The following is an 18733-nucleotide window of genomic DNA, read 5'->3' as shown; positions in this document are numbered from 1 at the left end:
GTGCCTGAGATTGTTTTAACTGGAGATACTGTGAATTGAATTTGAGAACTTCAGCATGCAAAGCATGTGGCTTCCTGCTAAGCTATGGTCCCCCCCACAACAAATTTTCTATAGTGCAGTATCATTAGGCTAACTCTCAAAATAGTTGACACTTTGAGAGCTGTGTGCAGAGGTCCCACAAATAGAATGTATGGTTCTTACCTGCCTTAAGTTTGCCTGTCTGGTGTGCACCTGAAAATATTGATCTACTTAAGGCATTTGTTGTTGTTTAGTCATTTAGTCATGGCCGACTCTTTGTGACCCCATGGACCAGAGCACGCCAAGCACTCCTGTCTTCCACTGCCTCCCGCAGTTTGGCCAAACTCATGTTAGTAACTTTGAGAACACTGTCCAACCATCTTGTTCTCTGTCGTCCCCTTCTCCTTGTGCCCTCCATCTTTCCCAACATCAGGGTCTTTTCCAGGGATTCTTCTCTTCTCATGAGGTGGCCAAAGTATTGGAGCCCCAGCTTCAGGATCTGTCCTTCCAGTGAGCACTCAGGGCTGATTTCCTTCAGAATGGATAGGTTTGATCTTCTTGCAGTCAATGGGACTCTCAAGAGTCTCCTCCAGCACCGTAATGCAAAAGCATCAATTCTTCGGCGATCAGCCTTCTTTATGGTGCAGCTCTCACTTCCATACATACTTCCATCCATACTTAAGGCTAAATTAAGCCTATTTCAGCATTTTTGAAAGATGACAGAGACCTGAAATCAATCTCTTAAACATAAAGATAACTAGGCTACTGTATTGGCTCTTGTACACACAAGAAGGATTCTCCCTCCCCCTTTATTTGACAGGCAAGATATAATTGCATCTGCACATTCTTGGGTTATTAAGGGAAATCTGCTTCGTTTATCCTCCAATGGTGCATTAGTCACTGTGGGAACCAAAATGTGTAGTGCTCAAGACCTTTACCAGCAATCTCCCCACATCTCTGTGCCTGAATTGGTCTCTGGTGGTTGTTACCATGGCTAGGAGTTTCTGGTTTCTAAGCCCACTGTCAGTTTAGATTTGTGCATTATTTCAAAAGCCAATGTTACTCATTTTTGGTTCTCCAAAAATTCAGCACAGTGGTGCCCTGCTAGATGAAAATAATTCGTTTTGCGAAAATTTTCGTCTAGCGGGGTTTTCGTCTAGCGAAGCGGCAATGACAACCGCGCTTTCGCTAGATGAAAAAAAAAGACGAAAAATTTTCGTCTTGCGAGGCAGCCCCATAGACTTTTTCGTCTAGTGGGGCAGCCTCCCACTAGACGAATGCCTTCATCTAGCGAGTTTTTCGTCTAGCGAGGCATTCGTCTAGCGGGGCACCACTGTAGATGTTTTCGTGGGGCTTGGGAACTCATCCCACCTTCTCTTTGTCCCATCCCTTAGGAGAAGGTTAATGGGGGTGGGGGTAAATAAAAGAGATTGTTTTCATGTCTTCCAGTTCTGTGTGGACCAATGGGTGCATTACTGAGGCCTACATGGCTCCCTTACCTTTGATGGGTATTTTGTAATATTGAACCATTGGTTCAGCAGAGCTTGTTTTTGGCTGTAGCATTTTTCAAGCTGTTCTTGAAAACAGTATATCTGAAGGAGCGTCTGCACCCCCATCGTTCTGAGAGTTCAGCGCCGAGGGCCTTCTGGGAGTTCCCTCACTGCGAGAAGCAAAGCTGCAGGGAACCAGGCAGAGGGCCTTCTCGGTAGTGGCGCCCAACCTGTGGAACGCCCTCCCATCAGATGTCAAAGAGATAAACAATTACCTGACATTTAGAAGACATCTGAAGGCAGTCCTGTTTAGGGAAGTTTTTAATGTGTGACTTTTTAATGTATTTTAATATTTGTTGGAAGCCGCCCAGAGTGGCTGGGGAAACCCAGCCAGATGGGCGGGGTACAAATTATTTGTTTGTTTGTTTGTGACCCAGTTGCTGGTTCCTGTAGGGTGATCAAGAGCCTCTTTTTAATCATCCCACCCTAGGTGGTGACTGCTACTGTAAAATTCAGTATTGAGAGGAAACATGTGGAAGGAGGAGAGAATGAAGAACTTCATCTGAAGATACCACCCTAGTCTATTCTGCTGGAATAATGAATCATTGAAGCTTGCAGGCACACACCTCCTTGGGGAAATGGGGATACTGACTTGGGAGGTGCTAATCAGTATAGTTTCCCCCTGAAAATAGTTTGGGTTATTGATCTCCTGTGTCCACTGGTGATTGAGACACATTGCTTTAAACTGTAATAGTTAATATTTTGTTGTTAGGAAATGGAAATATATCTTGATAGCAGTGCATACTATTTGGAAACTACTCAGTATGTGAAGGAAAGAGACTTGGCTTCCGCCTCTAGATTTCTGCTGCATGCCTATCCTCTCGTCCCACAGAGAGGGGGTGGCCCATTGCGGAATGGCACCTGCGATAGAGGAAAAAGGACTTGTAGGAAAGACCCTGTCCTCTATTTTGTGATTTAAAAGTTCCAAAGACGCTCTTATGTCTGCACTTTACCAAACAATTTTATTGGGAAGAGTAAAACGGAAGGATTATGGAAGATCTTCATTATAGCTATAAAGATCTTTCTTACTTGCTCTCCTTGGTATTGCAGTGCTGCATTGATTTTACTGTGCTGCCCAATGAAGAACTGAAATGTCACCTTTGCTTTTCCTTGTTTTATTGTATTTTTAAATTACGCTGACCCACACCTTACCCGTACATTCAATTTTATTTTCCCTACTCTTTAAATGTCTCTATTCTGAAATCTCAGATACGGATAATACAAGACCATATGACACATAGTTTCCTGTCATACGGATAAATGACAGGTGACTCTGGTTAGTGGGGTCTGTCAGTTGGCAATAAGAACAAGCTTATAGGTAGGGAGCAAGGATCGGTGTCTTGCTGAGATGCTTGACCTTGCCAGATCATGGGCAGTTCTATGAGCAGCACTCCCTTTTTCAAAATGAGCTGCAAACTGAACTGTCTCCACATGCAGACCCTGGGGGTGATTTTGTACCTTTCATTCCAGTGGTATGGCGTTGTCACTTCAGACAGATTTATGAGAGTGAATAGGGTTTTTTCACCAGTTCTGTTTAATGTACTAAAAAGTAATTTCTGTGTTTTGTTTTGTTTTTAATGAGGAAAGAAAAGCTTCAGCTTCAGTTTCTGTTGTTTATTACGATAAAAGTTAAGTGGAACTCACTGTTTAGTTATAGCTTTATGTCTTCTTGAATTTAGAATGTAATTGGCCTAAAGAAGAATTTGGAATATAGAATGATCAGCACATAAGTAGTGAAAATTGCCTTAAGTAGGCAACAGTTGTTTTTGATAAATAAAGTACCCTGACCTATATTGGAATACTTATTTTGTCATCCACGTAGTTGTAGCTTAAAGGAAGATGCTTTCTTATTCGGGGATTATTTCTCTCTTACAGCTGTATCAGCTGGAGTAGTTACCACAAAAACCTGTTGGCCAGCAGTGACTATGAAGGTACCGTCATCTTGTGGGATGGGTTCACAGGGCAACGTTCAAAAGTCTACCAGGTAAAGAAATTCTGTGTTTTGATTCCGAAAAACAGTGGTTGCCATCACCTAATGCAAGTTTCTTGCTAAAGAAGGATCTAGTCAATTTCTTTTTCATTGCAACTTTGTCAACATTTATTTGTAAATGCTGCTGAAGTCAATAATTTGTGAAAAAGGCAGTGTAGTTCCATTGTTTTCTATAGTCCTTCCTGTCTTAGAAGTGGCTAAGACCATAGTTATTCTGATTAAAAACACTTGATCTTCTATGGGTGCAGGTTTCCCCATTTACTTTGACAATGCATGACAAATATGCATATAAGGGCCTTTACCCTCTAAGTCTCTGCGAAAGCTCTTCTGCATGTAGAAGCTCCGAGTACTAGGCTTTCTGCAGGTGCACGGAGCTGTTGGACTGGGTTAACTAAAAGCAGATGTAGAATTATATGGTGCTGTGAGTCTCTTAAAATCCGATCTCAGGGAAATTTGATTTCCTGATTTGTATACAACAGCTTGTTTTGTGGTTTTCATTATATATCATATGATAAATGTCAGAATAGTAGATACTTACAGGCAAAAAAATTAAAATCAGAGTCTCATTCCTCTCTACCCCCCCCTCCAGTGGAAAATGAAATGTCTTTAGTAAATTACTATTCTGCTATTAATGATGGACGATAGAGGGTGACATTTCTCCTGGCCCTGGGGTAAGGGCAAAAAACTAGCCTCATAATTCAGCCATTTCAAACATTTACCAGAAGACCACCGTGGGCTTTCAACAAATGACTATTAGTACCTTTCTGTCATTTACCAATATAGGGGAGAGAAATGGGGAAGTAATTTTGGGGTTGGTTTTTTTAACATTTTGATCCATATATTAAGACTTCTCTCAAGCAATTGCAGATAAGCTAGTTCATGTGTTCCATAAATGGCTAGTAGATGACCTGCAAATAATACATGAATGTAGGAGCAGGAGTTGCAACTAGGGGCAGGTGAGTGTGCTTGGAGTAGATCAGGAGTGCAGAACCTTTTTCAACCTGAGGGTCATGATCCAGGTGGCTGCATGGCAGCAAAGTGTGGGTGGGTGGGGGGGAATGGCTGGAGTTACAGCTGTGACTCTTAACCCATGGCCAGAAGGACTACATTACAGCCACACCAAAGTCAGCGGTTTCTACACAGGCTCTCCATCCAGGCAAGCAAGGCTGCATCATAGCCAGGAAAAAACACTCAAGAAGTGCTTCAAGCAGGTCCAGGGTGTGGACTAGGCAGGAGGTGTGGCCTTGTGAGAGTCCCAAGGGCCATACAGAGAGGGTTGGAAATCATTTCCTGAGCATCTCTGGAGTAGGCATATAATGGCCTGCTGCTTGAAATGCCTGCCTGGAGTGCTTACTTTTGAGTAGATGTGCTTTTGGGTAAGATTCCAACTTTTTGGAAGGGAGCAAGATTCCCTTTTTGGGTTGGGGTGGGGGTAGGGGACTTCCTTTTGATTTTGATTGAAATGCCTGATATGCAGAGGATATGGAGCACTTCTTAGATTATTTTCTTCAGTTCTTTGGCCATAACTGTCCCAACCATTTTAAATTGTTCTGTACTGAGTTGAAAACTCAGTTCTCCAGAGTGTGTTTCTAACTAGATGGAATTAAATATATGTGCCCAACGCTCAGAGAAGAATAGAGTTGTGGAAATGGATCTTTCAGCAGAAATTAAATGGGATTCTTCTAGCTCTTGAGAATACTGGTATCTAAAGAACAGCATATTGCTTTGAACGTTCTACAAGGAGGTTAATATATACATTTAGAATCAACTATAGATACTTAGCATTTATGGATTTTTCTGGGTTTTTTTTATTTTAAAAAAGACAAAAGCCCACTAGAGAGCAGTGACAAGGCAAATCACATACTTTCACAGTGAGAATAATCTGAGCTTCTCATTTCTCAAAATGCAAATAAGCAGCTGTTCAAAATAAATCAAAATATATGTAGCTCTCTAGCTTCCCTCTCTGGGAGCTGCTTTCAGGCAGTTTGTTTGGGTTTGTTTGAGTAGAAAAAATACTCCATTTGAGTCTCAGTAAGTATAGTAAAGTTTCATCTATATTAATTTAACCAAAACATATTTTCATTTATACCTAATAACAGGAGCATGAGAAAAGGTGCTGGAGTGTGGACTTCAATTTGATGGATCCTAAACTTTTGGCTTCAGGCTCTGATGATGCAAAAGGTATGACTCTGATTTTCTTTCTGCGTTCTCCCACCCTGCCCAGTTAACATGCCTAGGCTAAATTCATATGGAGGATCCTATGTAGTTTCAGAAATGAAGGCTCAAAACGCCAGTTTTCCCTAGCAGAGTTTGACGTTCTTATGAATAATTGGTAAGGTGCTGGCAGATCAACTTGTGTGAGTGCATCAGAATCCAGCTGGGTGACAAAGGATCTATTGCTCTTGCTTATAGAAGTCTGAATTTAGCACCCCCCAGGCATCCTTCGGCACTAAAATGCATTTATGCACCTGGGAAAGGTTCCCATCATTTTAGAATAGAGGCTTGAAGTGTGTTCAATCCACAATGTGTTTACTGTAAGGTGGAATCTCTGTCACTCGAAATATAAACCAGATTCCGTTTGCCAGATTCGGTCGGAGGACATTCGGTTGTAAAGATGATTCCTCCTACTGGACTTGGTAGGCAGGGTCTTCAAAGACTTTTGCTGGCTCTTCAAGGGGGAGGATTTGTCCTGCCATCCAGACCTACCCTGCCTGTGGTTCTGTCTGGTTGGGTCTTTCCTTTGTGTTTGTGAAAATCTCTGCATGAGCCTTTCCTCTGAGTGTTCTTTCCTTTAAAACAAAAACCTGGCCTCTCCTCTTCCATTCTAAGTGTTGGTGTGTCCTGATGATTGTTTTTGTGTTTCTTTCCCCCTGATCTCGTCCCGTTCTCCTGCATGTATACATACTTTTACCACCCTCTCCCATGCCTTTAGAACAACAACATTAATTTTTCTTTCTTTTCTTCCGGTGTGTGTGGGGTGTCTCCATCTTCCTGCCAGCTTGTCGTCCCCCCCAAGTATAAAACAGGTTCCGTTTGATAATAAACACAATGTGTATTGATCATACCTGTGAGTTAAATGGCCAATCATTTTTTTAAAAAAAATATGAGCATATTAGCAGAACTTGATTTGGGGATAAACGTGGCACAACATCTCAATACTGGGATTTGATGTTTTGACTTGCCTTCTAATTGTGAACCTCTTAGACTGTTTTTGTGTGGATGGGTGTATCAGAATACTTGCTGTGTGCCCTTAGAACAGGCATAGGCAAACTTGGCCCTCCAGATGTTTTGGGACTGCAGCTCTCATCATCCCTAGCTAACAGGACCAGTGGTCAGGGATGATGGGAGTTGTATTCCCAAAACATCTGGAGGGCCAAGTTTCCCTCTGCCTGCCTTAGAATATTAGTAGTAGGTGTCATTTATTTCTACTGTTAGATTCCTAGTTAGTGGTAAAAGAACCAAAGGGCTAAATAAACTTTATAGGAAACCCACTGCAGCTTAACCTGTCTATTTTGTTTGTGTCTCTCTTTTTTCTTCAGTGAAGCTGTGGTCAACCAACCTGGACAATTCAGTAGCTAGTATTGAGGCCAAGGCAAATGTATGTTGTGTGAAATTCAGCCCATCATCTAGGTACCATCTGGCCTTTGGTTGTGCAGGTAGGTGTATGAACTGCCGTTTTGTGTGAAAGGGCAGAATCACTTGTGTTTCCAGACTGCACTTGCTAATTGGGCTGTTTGTCTATTGCCAAGCTGTGATCAGGGGTCCAATTATGCAGCAACTCTGATCTCTCCCAGGTGACCAGAGGGCAGATTTTATATACTCCTGCAGCCCTGTCTTTTGGTCAGAGAACAGCATTTTTGCAGCGTTCTTCAGAGTGTCATTGGGTGCAGCTACTTCCCCTTTTGAGGTTTCCCTTCTCCTGAAAAGGAGCTGAGTTTGGGAATATACAACAATAGGGTTTGTGCAGGAAGAAGCCGTCAAAGCTTCTTCTGCCTGCCCACACCCTGTCATAACAGGATAGTGCAGGAGCATGTATACAAGCCTAAAATCCTATGCAGACTTATCTGGAAGTAAATCCCATTCTGTTCAGTGAGTTTGGTCTTTTCTCCAGCTGGTTTGGCAAATAACTGGAAAGTGGAAGCTTCACGCAGATCACTAATGCCACCCCCTCCCAGTAGCTGAGAGCAGCAGCTTGGGATCATTGTGGAAGCAGCACTTCTTCGGTTTTGCATGCTGATCCTTATGGTTGGGAAAGGATGGAAAAAGAAGTAGTGGCATGACTGGTAGGAGACGCTATAGACCAGGGGTGGCCAGCTCCCAAGAGACTGTGATCTAGTTACAGAGTTAAAAACTGGCAGTGATCTACCCCCTTTTGGGGGGTTCAGGTCAAAGTTGTTGAGCTTTTTTGGGGAGGAGGAAAGCCCCGTTTTTTAGGCATTCAGGACAAACCCCCCTGTTTTGGGGGGGTGCAGAGCAAAAAAAAAATTGAGCTTTTTTTAGGGGAGCCAAAGTTTTTGAGCTTCTGTGGGGGAGCCAGTGATCTACCACAGATGTCCAGTGATCTACCTGTTGGACGTGCCTGCTATAGACATTTCTGCCAGCAGTGGTGCTTGCAGCGACCTTTCCTGCACAAGAGGCAGGCTGCTGCAATCCAAGAGAAGCCTCCTGACACTTCCTGTTTGAATCAGCAAATCTACTGAAGAATTAGACTCCCAACATGCCATTGGAACACAAGGGCTGGTGAGCTGGGAGCAAAGCATCCCAATAGTGGCTCCTCCTGAGTGGTGCAAATCTTAAATTTAGCACTGGCTATGAGTCCTGATGTTGGCAGGGATTGGCTCCCATGGAACCGATTCCAGTGAGGGTTGCATTTGATGGCAGTGTTAAAAGGTGCTGAATGCACCTTTTAACTTGCAGAAGTCTTCTGATTGTTCCTCTGCAGCTGCATTTTCACCTGCCCCACATTTGATGTTGTATGAGTTCCAATGGAGGGCAGGTAGGCCTGGCTTGGAATCATAGGCTATTGGGCCAAATTAATATGTCTGGCAAGCCTGATTTGGTCAGCTGATTGGAGGTTCCCCATCCCTGTCATACGGTATGCTTTTAAGATTCCTGAAGGGTGGGCCCTTAGAATTTAAAAAAAAAACTTGCAAGACATTCTTGCCTCCTCAGTCTTCAGCATTGATGCAACAGAAAGCCAAGCTCTTGTATACTGCCTCCATTGCGACATGAGGTGGCTGCATAATGCACTGAGCCATTCCTGTAATCAAGATAGATGCTCTGGAAAAGGATAAAGAGATGATTGATCCTCTCCCTCATTGTTGCTCATACCTCCCTAGGAAGGTATTGAGCTCCCTATTAGGACTGAGTTCTCAATTTATTTAGCAAGTAGTAATAGTAGTGAGTACAGTGGTACCTCTGGATGCGAATGGGATCCGTTCCGGAGCCCCGTTCGCATCATGAGCAGTCCGTAACCCCCAGCGCCATTTCTGCACATGCGCAGGTTGCGATTTGGCACTTCTGCGCATGCGCGTGACGTCATTTGACACGTCTGTGCATGTGCGAACCGCCGGCACTTCCGGGTTTGGCGCGTTCACAACCCGCAGCGAACGCAACACGAGGTACGGCTGTACTAGATTTCATGTATCCATACACGAAAGTAACAGGTCTTCAATCTTACAACCTTACATACTGCATTTTAAATTTATTGAGTCAGATCATGGAATGGATGTATCGGCATAAGCTTTAATAGATTTTCATGCTAACTCCCCACCCCACCCTAAACTGCTAACACCATTCTTTGGAGAAGTTTTAATTTTTAACATTTGTGAGGTCCCAAAGGTCCTTGAGAGTTAATGTTCTTAAAAACTAGAGATTCTTCCTTGCATCTTTGATGTAAGAAGGGACATTACAGAAAACAATGTGATACGTGCATCCATCAAAGGATTGGATTTGAAGGGCTGACATCTGAGCAGGAGCCAGGCAGAAAACCCTTTGGCACTGTCATTTTCAATTAGAGTTGTCAACAGCTACTGTTCCTGTCTGATTGAAATGTGTTGGCCATACTGCTACTTTCATCACAATTAACTTTTGCATCTTTTTAGTATAGAGAATTCAATTTTTCTTCCATACTGGGCTCGTTTTTTTTCTGCCCCATTTGGTGACGTGGAAAGAGTGAGATTTTTTTTTTTAACAGCAGCTCTTTGAAAATCTTCAGCGCATAGGCAGAGGTTCACAAGGGTATGCAGGGCCAGTTATGGAATGGTAGAGCTCAATAAGAACTTAGTTGGATACAAAGCGCAAACAACTACCGGTAGATGTTGAGGAATGAGACTAGTTTTTCCTGCTTGGCAGGGGGTTGGACTGGATGGCCCTTGTGGTCTCTTCCAACTCTATGATTCTATATGCAATGAGAACCGTTGCCTGTGGTTGCAGTCTTGACAAAGGATTACCACATTAGTGAGAACTAGGTCTATATCTCTGCAGACATAGTGGGAGGGAAAGTGGAAAATGAGCAAGTAATGTATTCTTTTTCACAAGTGGAAATAGGAAATAATTTGGCACTTTCCCGCATATTAGCTTTGTCTGCCCAGCTTCTGGAATTAAGAGAGTGATGCTATTTTTTATTTATAAGCCTTTTACCTCCGTGCTTTACCAGCACTCGTTGCGTGTTTATCTTTATTAATTGTCTGTATTTCTTGGTGGCAATGATTTAGAGGGAGCATAAAAGGAAACAAGGTGTGGAGCAGTAATGCGTGTGACAGCCAAGAATATAGTCAGTGGGAGAAGCTAATGGAACTTCTGAGAGTGAATGTTTTGTTTAGCAATATTTATAAAATGTGTTTGGATGCTTAAGGGGTGAGGCACTAATTAACTGGTGTTCCAAGTGGTTTTCACATGTGTAACCGGTCCACACATGCTTTAAAAAAGTCAGTCTTCATATTCCCTAATTCTAATTCCATCTGGTATAATGTACGGAAGTGAGAGCTGGACCATCAAGAAGGCTGATCGCCGAAGAATTGATGCTTTTGAATTATGGTGCTGGAGGAGACTCTTGAGAGTCCCATGGACTGCAAGAAGATCAAACCTATCCATTCTTAAAGAAATCAGCCCTGAGTGCTCACTAGAAGGACAGATCCTGAAATTGAGGCTCCAGTACTTTGGCCACCTCATGAGAAGAGAAGACTCCCTGGAAAAGACCCTGATGTTGGGAAAGATGGAGGGCACAAGGAGAAGGGGACGACAGAGGATGAGATGGTTGGACAGTGTTCTCGAAGTTACTGACATGAGTTTGGCCAAACTGCGAGAAGCAGTGAAGGATAGGCGTGCCTGGCGTGCTCTGGTCCATGGGGTCACGAAGAGTCGGACACGACTGAACGACTGAACAACAACATTCTTTCAGCCTCACCCCCCCACCCTCCCGCAATGCAGCCCTGCCCCAGATTATGCGACCACATAGAAAGGAAACTGAAATGGGGATCTTTGGTTATCTGGGCATGCATTATCTGGGTACCCCAAAGCCAATCTAATTTGCTATGACATCCAGGAAACTGAGCTGAGACCTACGGTCAATTTATTTCAAAGGACCTTACTTCAATGTCAGTTCTTAAGGTAGCATACTTGGCTTCACATTAACTTTAAATTGTACCAGGGGTCCCTCAGCTGCAGGTATCATTTCCCAGTGGTCAGGGAGGATGAGATTTTACTCCATCAACATCTGGAGGTTCACAGGTTCGCCACTCCTGGGTCAGGCCAGCAGCTGTTCCCAACTTGCGGAAACAGGAGCTTAGTTGTAGTCGTTTCACATTGTGAGAGGCAAATGGAAATGTTTGTGATAACTTTTCGAAAGGGTTGTATCTCAGAGCCCTTACACTTCATATTAAAAATGGATAAACAAATAATGGTGTAGAAAGGAGAAAACTGCATCACATCGAATTGGAGGCTGAAACTTAAGGATTGACTGCAAAGTTTATTCAGCTGTGAAAATAAAATGGAAATTGTTTTGCCTACAGCTTTCTATTGGTATGCTGTCAGAGTTGGAGCATTCTTTAGTATAAACTGTAATCACAACTGAATATAAAATGCTGGTAATGACTATTGTTTCAAGATGAAAACTTTTCATTCTGAAAGTATCTTTATAAATCTGCTTTAGCAGTGTGGGTGAGCCTGCATATTCCCCACCTTTCTGGGGAACAAACCTGTTGGGTTAAATGTCTAGGGCATGCATGACTAGGGCTGCAGTCCAAAGAACCATGTAACTGAATCCGTGTGCCCAAGAAGGACTTGAGAAATGCCAGTTCCAGTCCCTACATGTTGCATAGCAGATCACTTTTCTAAATTATGAGATTTTCCATAGCAGATTGTGATAGAGCACTGATCTGGTTCATTCCTGGAATATAAGAACATTATCCAGCTCTTACAACCTCCGGGTATAGGGCAGTATATAAATTCAATAAACAACAATAATAAATAATAATAAAAGCTAGTTTTGCATGGTAAATGCAGCCTGCATCCCAGCATTTCCCAAGACAAGTGAATTTTTATTACACTTTTATTCCACTTCTCCTCCCACATGGAGAGTTTCATGTCTGAGTGGAGATTAGCGCTACAATCCAGTACTAACGGTTTATGCCATGCATCCGTTGATTTATTTGGCATTCAATGTGTTGTTTAGCACAGCCTTGTTACTTAAACCTGCAAAAAGTTTGCTTGCCTGTTTTTTACTCATAAGAGTATGAGTAAAAAGCAGGCTGGTGGTTGCCCCAGCCACTCTCAGCGGCTTCTAGAAAAATATATAATGCAAAATACAGAAAGGTAAATGTGTTGCAAACTAGAAGTGCAGCAGACTGGAGTAGGAGAAACTGTGCTCTGTCCCTCCTTCACAAACTGACTCGTCTGAAGGGAATTCCACTCAGATTTCTGCATGGAATTTCTGGTTGTCAGTGGTTATCAGTCCAGTGCTTAAATAAAAGACTCATTTAACACCCCGTTCTTAAGAATTGTTCGTAGCTGCAAAAGTACACAGAGCATCATCATCATCGTCATCATCATTTATACTCCACCCATCTGGCTGGGTTGCCCCAGCCACTCTAGGCAGCTTCCAACACATATAAAAACACAATAAAAAAGAAACATTAAAGACCTCCTGATACAGGGGTGCATCAGATGTCTTCTGAAAGTTGTGTAGTTCTTCATCTCCTTGACATCTGATCATGGGGCATTTCGCAAGGAGGGAACCACTGCCGAGAAAGCCCCCTGCCTGGTTTCCTGTAACTTCACTTCTCGCAGTGAGGGAATCGCCAGAAGGCCCTTGGAGCTGGACCTCAGTGTCTGGGCTGAGGAGACACTCGTTCAGGTATACAGGACCGAGGCTGTTTAGGGATTTAAATGTCAGCATCAACACTTTAAATTGTTCTCAGAAGCATACCAGGAGCAAGCGTAGATTCTTTAAGGCCGGTGTCATAGATCCTGGCTGCTCTGTCACCAGTCTTAGCTGCTGCATTCTGGATTAGTTGTAGTTTCCACATCATCTTCAAAGGTAGCCCACATAGAATGCATTGCAGTAGTCAAGCGGCAGATAACCAGAGGATGTACCACTCTGGTGAGACAGTGCGCAAGCTGGCAGGGTCTCAGCCTGCGTACAGATGGTGCTGGTAGACAGCTGCCCTGGATACAGAATTAACCTGTGCCTCCATGGACACCTGTAAGTACAAAGTGACTCCCAGGCTGCACATCTGGTCTTTCAGGGTCACTGTTACCCCCACTCAGGACCAGAAGTCCCCCACACCCACCAGAAAACAGTACTTCTGTCTTGTTGAGATTCAACCTCAATCCATTAACCGCTATCCATTCTACAACAGCCTCCAGACACTCACATAGGACATTCACATATATCATGTGTTAATTTGTCAGGTAGATTTGTGGTGTTGCAATGGCTAAGTATCTTCAATTTTTCGGGAAGTCCTATTTCCAGTTGAGCATTGTCCCAGCCCATTTCTCTGCTGTGCTATGCATCTCTGTCAAACTGTTACACCTCATCTTAAGCTGTGGCTGATCTGACACACTGGAATTAACCCAAACTTTGGTGACTCCCTAAGTCTAGGGCTGGCCCACCTATGAAGCAAGGTGAGGTGACTGCCTCAGGCAGCATGATCCACGGGGGCAGTGGATACAGATGTCTGTCTTCCTTTCCCCCTTGTTCCCGATGTAGATTTACCCCTTCTTCCCTACTGGGAGGGGGGCAGATTTGGGGTTCACCCCAGAATGTATTGGGCTGGCCTTGCCTAAGTCTACACATGAAGATTGTGCCCTTAATTCTGTGTGGTGGTGGTTGAATCCCATATTTGCCCATTAAATCAAGGAATGTCCTAATTCTTCACAACAATATGGTAATTCCGAATCTTGGTAAATAGAACAGGTAGTATTGCATGATACAGATATATTTGATTTTGCATTTTGGCTCCCTAGCTCTGGGTGTAGTGGTTAAGAGCGGTAGACTCGTAATCTGGGGAACCGGGTTCGTGTCTCCACTCCTCCACATGCAGCTGCTGGATGACCTTGGGCTAGTCACACTTCTCTGAAGTCTCTCAGCCCCACTCACCTCACAGAGTGTTTGTTGTGGGGGAGGAAGGGAAAGGAGAATGTGAGCCGCTTTGAGACTCCTTCGGTAGTGAAAAGCGGGATATCAAATCCAAACTCCTCCTCCTCCTCCCTCCTCCTTCTTCTCTTTTTGGACCAGACCCTAGCAGTTCTGCTCATTGGCAGTCCGGACCTCCTTACAGAAAGTGACCTTCAGCATTTGTTCTATTCATGCCTGTATTTCTATGCAATATGTAGAAAGTACATTTCTACATTCATCTGTCTGTCTTTCCTACCCACCCTGCAACAAAGAACATTGTGTGTTCATTCTATTCTTGTGGTTTTCTTATAACATTCTGAATATATTAAAGCCCCTTTTATTATAATGATTTCTTATATCTTAAACTGCTGTATTAGGCATTCACCTTTCATTCAGAGGAATAGATAAAAGGCACTGGAGCAAGAGTCCCCTTTTCTGCATTTTTTTCTTGATGCCCCAAGCTAAAAATTTGTGGGACAGTGTTTTATATCTGGAATACTTGTGTTGCCCTGAGGGCGCAAAATTGGCTTTACATGAAGGCTGTTAAATAAATAATGTCCAAAGGTAAAAATCTGATAAATATCAGGGTTGCTTTTTGAGCAAGTTACTTTGGAGTCGGGAAGAATTGTTGAAGTCCATGATTCTTTCAAGTGGTTGTTCAGAGTTCATTTTTCACTGGTGTATCTTGGCAGAGGAGTTGGGGGGGGGGACCAAAGGCCCCGTGGGCATTATAGAATCGTAGAATTCAAAGGGACTCTGAGGATAATCTAGTCCAACCCCCTGCAATGCAGGAATACGCAGCTGCCCCATGCAGGGATGGAACCTGCAACCTTGGCATTATCAGCCAAGGTAACCAACTGAGCTATCCAGGCCTTGGTTCCACTGATATGTTAATGATGGCTGGGCTGATTGCTTGCATATCCGTCACTGGTACTATGGGTGTCTCCTCTGCCTTGGCTATGACACTGCCCTCTGTGATCTGGATCCACCACAAACAGCAAGTGCAGCTGTCTTTATCTTGGTATAGGTGGACTTTGCCCCAACACCAGTTCCACAAAAGTTGTCACTCTCCGTGCTTCTCATTCACTTCCCTGGGTTGAAATGGGGGATCCTCTCCCCGGGCCTGGTCCTTCAGGGACTACAATCATTGCAACCACAGTTATGTGACAGCCCCCAAATATATAAGGCAGGCATGTCCAAGTCCATTTTGGGGGCCTAATTTGGCCCACCAATTGATTTAATCTGGCCCCCATGGCAGTATACGTCCTGGGGCAAAATCCTAAAAAAAGCTCAACAACTTTGGTTGGCCCTCATGCCATGTTCACTTTCAAATCTGGCCCTCTTTGAAAAAAGTTTGGGCACCCCTCATATAAGGGTTTTGCATCATTCACTTGCTGCTGCTGCTGCTTGCTGTTGTGTTGGACAAATCCACAAATAAAAGTTGCCACAAGTAGTAAAGCAGGGGGTGGGCAAGTCAACATGTTGGTAGCTGGCTTTGAATTTAAGCCTTAGATGATGCTGATAAGTGCAGTGAGTTAGGAAGATAAAGCTGAGTCCAGAGATTGACTTGCTCCAGCAGGACACTGAACTTTGTCCCCATCCCCCTGAAATGAAAGAGCATTTGCCTTTTGCCTGTTTTGCTGCAGAGGAGCTTTTTATCACACACCGTCTTGATCTCTTTATATAGTAAACACTGTTTAGGGCGTGTGGCAGGGGCTGTCAACCTTTTTGGATCAGAGAATTTTGAGAGAAAGTGCTGTGGGCACCAATCGCAAAATGGTTGATGAGTAGGCATGGTGCAGTACACAAGTAGAGGCTACAGTCATTGCCACTTCCGCCTCAGCTACGTCCTGCTGGTTCTGATATTGATCTTCACTTTCACATTGCCTCTCTTTCTCCGTGTCTGATGCTGTTTGCTGTCTAACAGGAGGGAGCCTTACCAGGGAGAATATACAAGGTGACCACACTCACACTTGTGCGCACACACATACCCTCAATGCACAACATATAAAGTCGTAGACATGCATGCGCCTCTCATGCTTGCTCATAAGCACACAGTCTCCCTGACTCTCACAGTCCAAATTTGGAGGAAAGCAAAGAGTTGAGAGTAATAGAAAGTTCAGCAGGTGGAGGAGGAATTAAAATGGCTATCTTATAACTGCTGAAAGAGTAAAATAGAATTCATGTTATTAGAAGTGTAGATCTGGTATAAATGACACAATATTTCCTATTATAGCAGTTCAATGCTCTTGAACAGGCATAGGCAACCTCGGCCCTCCAGATGTTTTGGGATAATAATAATAATAATAATAATAATAATAATTTATTATTTGTACCCCGCCCATCTGGCTGGGTCTCTCCAGCCACTCTGGGCGGCTTCCAATCAAATATTAAAATACATTTAAAGTATCACAGTTTAAAAACTTCCCTAAACAGGGCTGCCTTCAGGTATTTTCTGAATGTCAGGCAGTTGTTTATTCCCTTGACTTCTGATGGGAGGGCGTTCCACAGGGCGGGGCGCCACTACCGAGAAGGCCCTCTGCCTGGTTCCCTGTAGTTTTGCTTCTTGCAGTGAGGGAACCGCCAGAAGGCCCTCGGCGCTGGACTACAATTCCCATCATCCCTGACCACTGGTCCTGTTATCTAGGGATGATGGGAGTGTAGACTCAAAACATCTGGAGGGCCGAGGTTGCCTATGCCTGCTCTTGAGGGAAGTAGGTGATTTATTTAGTTTTGTATGTGCTTGTGTGAGAGATAAACTTGTTACATAATTTGATACCCTGTGTCGTGCCTTTAGTTTTACCTTGATAAATGTTCCTTAAGATTTACAGCAGCTCAGGAAGAGTTTTGTGCAGACTGATCTGAACAGGTAAAAAGTGAATATACCTGTTTTACCCTGTTTGGTAGAAAAACGGGAGTTACAGCATAGATGTTAGTGTGAGATGAATGTCTGTGATCAATATAAGCTACATATACAGCAACAGACCACCTCCCTGTTTTTCCTCTGGTGATCCCAATTTTAGCACACCCATGCCAGATTCCACAGTGGCCCTAGAATCATAGAATTGCAGAGTTTGAAGGATCCTGACAGTCGTCTAGTCCAGGGGTGGCCAACTCCCAAGAGACTGCGATCTACTCACAGAGTTAAAAACTGGCAGTGATCTACCCTCCTTTTTGGGGGTTCAGGTCAAAGTTGTTGAGCTTTTTAGGAAGGAGGAAGGCCCATTTTAGGGGGGGTTGGATCAAAGTTGTTTAGTTTTTTCAGGGAGGAGGTGAAATGTTGAGCTTTTTTTAGGAGACCCACAGTTGTTCAGCATCTTTGGGGGGAGCCAATGATCTACCAGTGATCTACTGCAGCCACCAGTGATCTACCGGTAGATCACAATCTACCTGTTGGACGTGCCTGGTCTAGTCCAACCCCATGCAATGCAGGACTCCTGACCACAGCTATCCCTGGGTGGGTTCGAACCACCAATTTTCTGGTTTCGAGCCAGACACACTGGCCCATTGTGCCACACTAATGACTACACTGGCTAAAGGAAAATTTATTTCTGATATTATATGTGGATCTGTCCATCTTTTTTGCCAAATATATCCCATGATCCTAAGAACCTACGTACTGATAAAAGTATATGTCACTTGCACAGATGACATAGCTGACTTCAGTGTATCTGTCTTCAGACTCCATTTCTTTACAATAACGAATAGCAGATTCACATACAGTGGTACTTCAGGTTACAGACTCCGCTAACCCAGAAAATAACGCTCTCAAGATGAGAACAGAAATTGCATGGTGGCGGCGGGAGGCCCCATTAGCTAAAGTGGTGCTTCAGGTTAAGAACAGTTGTCAGGTTAAGAACTGACCTCCAGAATGAATTAAGTTCTTAACCAGAGGTACCACTGTACATACTTTAAAAATTACCTTTCATTCACTCTTCCACTCATTCTCAACTGGTTCTTTTACCCAAACTGATTAAGTTCTTGAATGAGATATGCAGTAGAAGTTTATTTCATGGAGCCTTTACAGGCTGCTCCATGACAAGCTTTAGAAAAGTCAATAAAATGTCCCTGGCATGTGCAGGCTGTCCCCCATATCCTGATGAATGTATCTGTAACCTCAAGCCATAGAGAGACTGTTCAATGCAAAGGGGTTTTTTTTAAATAGAAAAAAGGCTAGCACTTGTTTTTTTCGTTGTTATTCCCCCTTGTTTAATGCTGCACAGGGAGTAATAAATCCACTCAGAAATGTTATTGTTGAATGGCCACTTAAAAATAATGCAGTAAACTGCTGATAAAAATAATGCTGAAATAGCTGTGAAGAGCTTGGTGTGGGATCAAGCCCTTGCTCCACAGAAGAGCATAAGTGAAAAGATCCTTCGGAATGCAAGATTATGATCTTGTCAGGAGAGAACCAGGAACCAGACAGACAGAAATCTAGTCTTTTTTTTTTTTTTCTTCCAGCAGAATCTTTGGATTTTTATTCTGACTTTTGTCATGGATGTTCCCTAGGCCCCTGAAAGCAAGGACTCTGGCACAGTCAAGTGCTTACAAAGTTCC

The 18733-nt window shown here is 43.5% G+C and overlaps 1 protein-coding gene across 3 annotated transcripts in view; it reads left to right on the top strand.

Moving 5' to 3' along the window:
* Positions 1-18733, top strand: part of COP1 (COP1 E3 ubiquitin ligase) — a 101745-nt gene that overhangs the window by 48739 nt on the left and 34273 nt on the right. For all 3 annotated transcript variants that reach the window (XM_033151260.1, XM_033151262.1, XM_033151263.1), the window contains 3 exons: positions 3444-3552; positions 5658-5739; positions 7098-7214. In XM_033151260.1, coding sequence (XP_033007151.1) covers positions 3444-3552; positions 5658-5739; positions 7098-7214 — 308 coding nt within the window. The remainder of the gene's footprint in view (positions 1-3443; positions 3553-5657; positions 5740-7097; positions 7215-18733) is intronic.

Source organism: Lacerta agilis, chromosome 6 (genome assembly GCF_009819535.1).
Source record: "Lacerta agilis isolate rLacAgi1 chromosome 6, rLacAgi1.pri, whole genome shotgun sequence".
Classification (NCBI taxonomy): domain Eukaryota; kingdom Metazoa; phylum Chordata; class Lepidosauria; order Squamata; family Lacertidae; genus Lacerta; species Lacerta agilis.
This window is presented reverse-complemented; position numbering and strand designations above follow the sequence as displayed.